Source organism: Zingiber officinale, chromosome 5B (genome assembly GCF_018446385.1).
Source record: "Zingiber officinale cultivar Zhangliang chromosome 5B, Zo_v1.1, whole genome shotgun sequence".
NCBI classification, from domain to species: Eukaryota; Viridiplantae; Streptophyta; class Magnoliopsida; order Zingiberales; family Zingiberaceae; genus Zingiber; species Zingiber officinale.
In genome coordinates this window covers 100,452,184-100,454,922 of record NC_055995.1, presented here as the reverse complement: position 1 = coordinate 100,454,922, position 2,739 = coordinate 100,452,184, and the positions used below count along the sequence as shown (strand labels likewise).

The 2,739-nt window shown below is 38.8% G+C and overlaps 1 protein-coding gene across 1 annotated transcript; it reads right to left on the bottom strand.

The window, feature by feature from the left end:
• Window positions 1–479: 479 nt before the first annotated feature.
• LOC121987689 (norbelladine synthase-like) lies at window positions 480–1,256 on the bottom strand. Its single transcript, XM_042541423.1, has 2 exons — window positions 1,003–1,256; window positions 480–901 (listed from the first exon to the last, which is right to left on the bottom strand). Exons 1-2 carry the CDS (start codon window positions 1,184–1,186, stop codon window positions 591–593), a joined length of 495 nt encoding a protein of 164 aa, XP_042397357.1. The 5' UTR covers window positions 1,187–1,256; the 3' UTR covers window positions 480–590.
• Window positions 1,257–2,739: the final 1,483 nt, after the last annotated feature.

Genomic DNA, 2,739 nt, shown 5'->3' with positions numbered 1-2,739 from the left:
TGCACTATCCGATCGGCTGCACTACCCACTCGGTCGCTTTGCCCACTCGGCCTGATCTACCACTCTACCCCTCGGTCGATCTGTCCACTTGGCCACTCTACCCGCTCGACCACTGTGCAATCTCCACTCAGCACTTGACAAAAATTAGCCCCCGTTGGTAGTTTAAAATTATCAGCTCAAGTCATCTCGATAGATAAGTTGAATTTAATTTAGTAGAATTTAAATTGAGCTAATTGCCTAAAACCTCCGATAGATTGTCCAATATCCGATATCACAAAGATTTTCTATCAGTCATCACAATAAATCAAAAAGCATATCCATCTGCCAATATTCTTAGATTTATTGTCAAATTCTCACCGTGCAATATAGTTCGGATTCAAACCTTAAATATTTGATTAACCATTTAAAAAATCTAACCATAACGCCATAGACTCCGAGACTTCTAAGGCTTCTTAGAAGTATTTTGCAATCTATAACTATGTTTGTCAAATCATCAATTGTATTTTGATCACATGTACCGGAGATTGACAACAGCACTTTTATTGGAAGCTGATTCGTCCAGCTTCAATCAATCCACACAAAATACACGTTTAAGAATTTAAAGCTTCACCTTTCTTCTTCTTCTCCTCCAAAAGGTAGCCAGCAACAGCCTCACCTATGACTGCAACTATGTCAGTACTGGCCAGAGAGGCATTGGTCTTGTGCTCTTCGTCAACTTCAAACTCGACCGTGGATCTGATGATGGACGAGCCTCTCTCCTTCTCGACAATCTGAAATCGAATCAAATAGTAGGTGAAGCCCAGTTCCAGTAGCCCTCCTTCCACTCCAGCCGCTTCCTTCACTCTGTTCTCGTGATCAATTTTCACGAACTTCTCCTTGTAGTGCCTCGGCCCTCCAATTCCTGACCAAAAACATAGCACAACAATTATACCATGAATGCATGCGTGTTTGTTGAATCTTAACTGAAAATAATTAATGAAGTTGCGACGCAGGTGGTCTCACCGGCGGCGAACGTGCAGAGCAGAACAGTGCCGACGCCACCGTCCCCTTCGACGAGCTCCACCTTTTCGAAGATATTAGGGAGCAATTGGGGGACTAGCTGGCCGAGTTTCAGGTGGCTGAAGACCTCCCAGAGTTCACTGGCGTCGACCTGGACCTCCAGCTCATGGCAGAGTGCTCCCTTCATTTCTCTCCTCTGCTTCCTAATTTGTTCACTGTAAAGAAGCTAAAAGCTTGGGATTTAGAGAGTGTAGAGGACAATGAGGCCAATTGCCGGCCGCGCTCATTGAGATGTTGACTCGACGCTGTTCATCGGCATAAAATAATATGTAAGAAGACACAAGACAAACGATTGAGGTGAAGGTATCTGAGATGAAAGAAATTTTTTAGTTGCCTTAGTTTTGTTTCCATGCATTAATTTTTTAATTGATATGTGATTCCTTTGCATTGTCCTCCTTGTTGATTCTCCTTGTCGATCTTAAGAAGCTTCTCCTTGTAATTAATTACCTCTTGTGTCATTAAACAACTGTTGAAGTTGCCACCAAGTTGTTGTCAAAAGTTTTTTATTTATGTTTTAATATTCAAGGCCTCAGATGTCACAAATTAATTTATTAAAGATTTTAGACTCTTTTATGTTCATGACGTTAGATGCCTCCAATTAGGGCATCGACGATGGGGCGACACGGATCTCTCCCCTCATTTTCGTTTTTTTTTTAGTTTTTAATTTTTTATTTAAATTAAAAAAACTTATTAATTTTTTTTATAGAGAGTGTAATGTTATTTATGTTTTAATTATTACTATTATTTACTGATAATTTATGAATTTAATTATATATATATATATGTGATAAAATATAATTAAAAAATTAGGATTTGTAAAAGAGTTATTTCGATTTTTTTTTTATTAGCATGACCAAATAGATAGAGACTTTTACTTTTTAATATGGATGATGTGACTATACTCATTGTGTCACGGCCTAGGTAGTTTCTGTTAAAAGAAATTTTGATAATATATCCTCTGTACAGGTGACAATATAAGACTTTTCTACAAAGCTCTCTAGGCCACATATATATCGGCTAACACGACCGGAACAATAATAATAAAATACAACTAAACAACCACGTAGTTTATATATTTCAGCCTCTGGCTGACACAACCACGCAGTTTATATTTGAAAACCACCTACTCCACTACATAACGGAAAACGCAAAACACAACAGAGAAAACAACGCAACGGAAAACATAAGTAGTAGACCAAAACTCGATAAAAGATCCTCGAGTACAATCTTACATCACAAGTATATATAAATAAACATAGTATATCAACACAAACAAGGAACCCAAGTCCGTAAACCAAAAATCGTCGCGACACGAAGTGATGGGGGACTAACGACTGGAACCTTCCGACAGCATCAATCTGAAATGGTAATATCAACAGGGTGAGTCAACTCCACTACATAACGGAAAACGCAAAACACAACAGAGAAAACAACGCAACGGAAAACATAAGTAGTAGACCAAAACTCGATAAAAGATCCTCGAGTACAATCTTACATCACAAGTATATATAAATAAACATAGTATATCAACACAAACAAGGAACCCAAGTCCGTAAACCAAAAATCGTCGCGACACGAAGTGATGGGGGACAAACGACTGGAACCTTCCGACAGCATCAATCTGAAATGGTAATATCAACAGGGTGAGTCAACTCCTCAGCGAGTACCGGCTAACATGCA

What these genes read in the sequence shown, in the direction of transcription:
- LOC121987689 (XM_042541423.1), bottom strand. Translation starts at nt 1,186, where the DNA reads ATGAAGGGAGCACTCTGCCATGAGCTGGAGGTCCAGGTCGACGCCAGT. An exon ending in GCTCTGCACGTTCGCCGCCG is followed by an intron (nt 902 to 1,002) that starts GTGAGACCACCT and finishes GTTTTTGGTCAG; the next exon opens with GAATTGGAGGGCCGAGGCAC.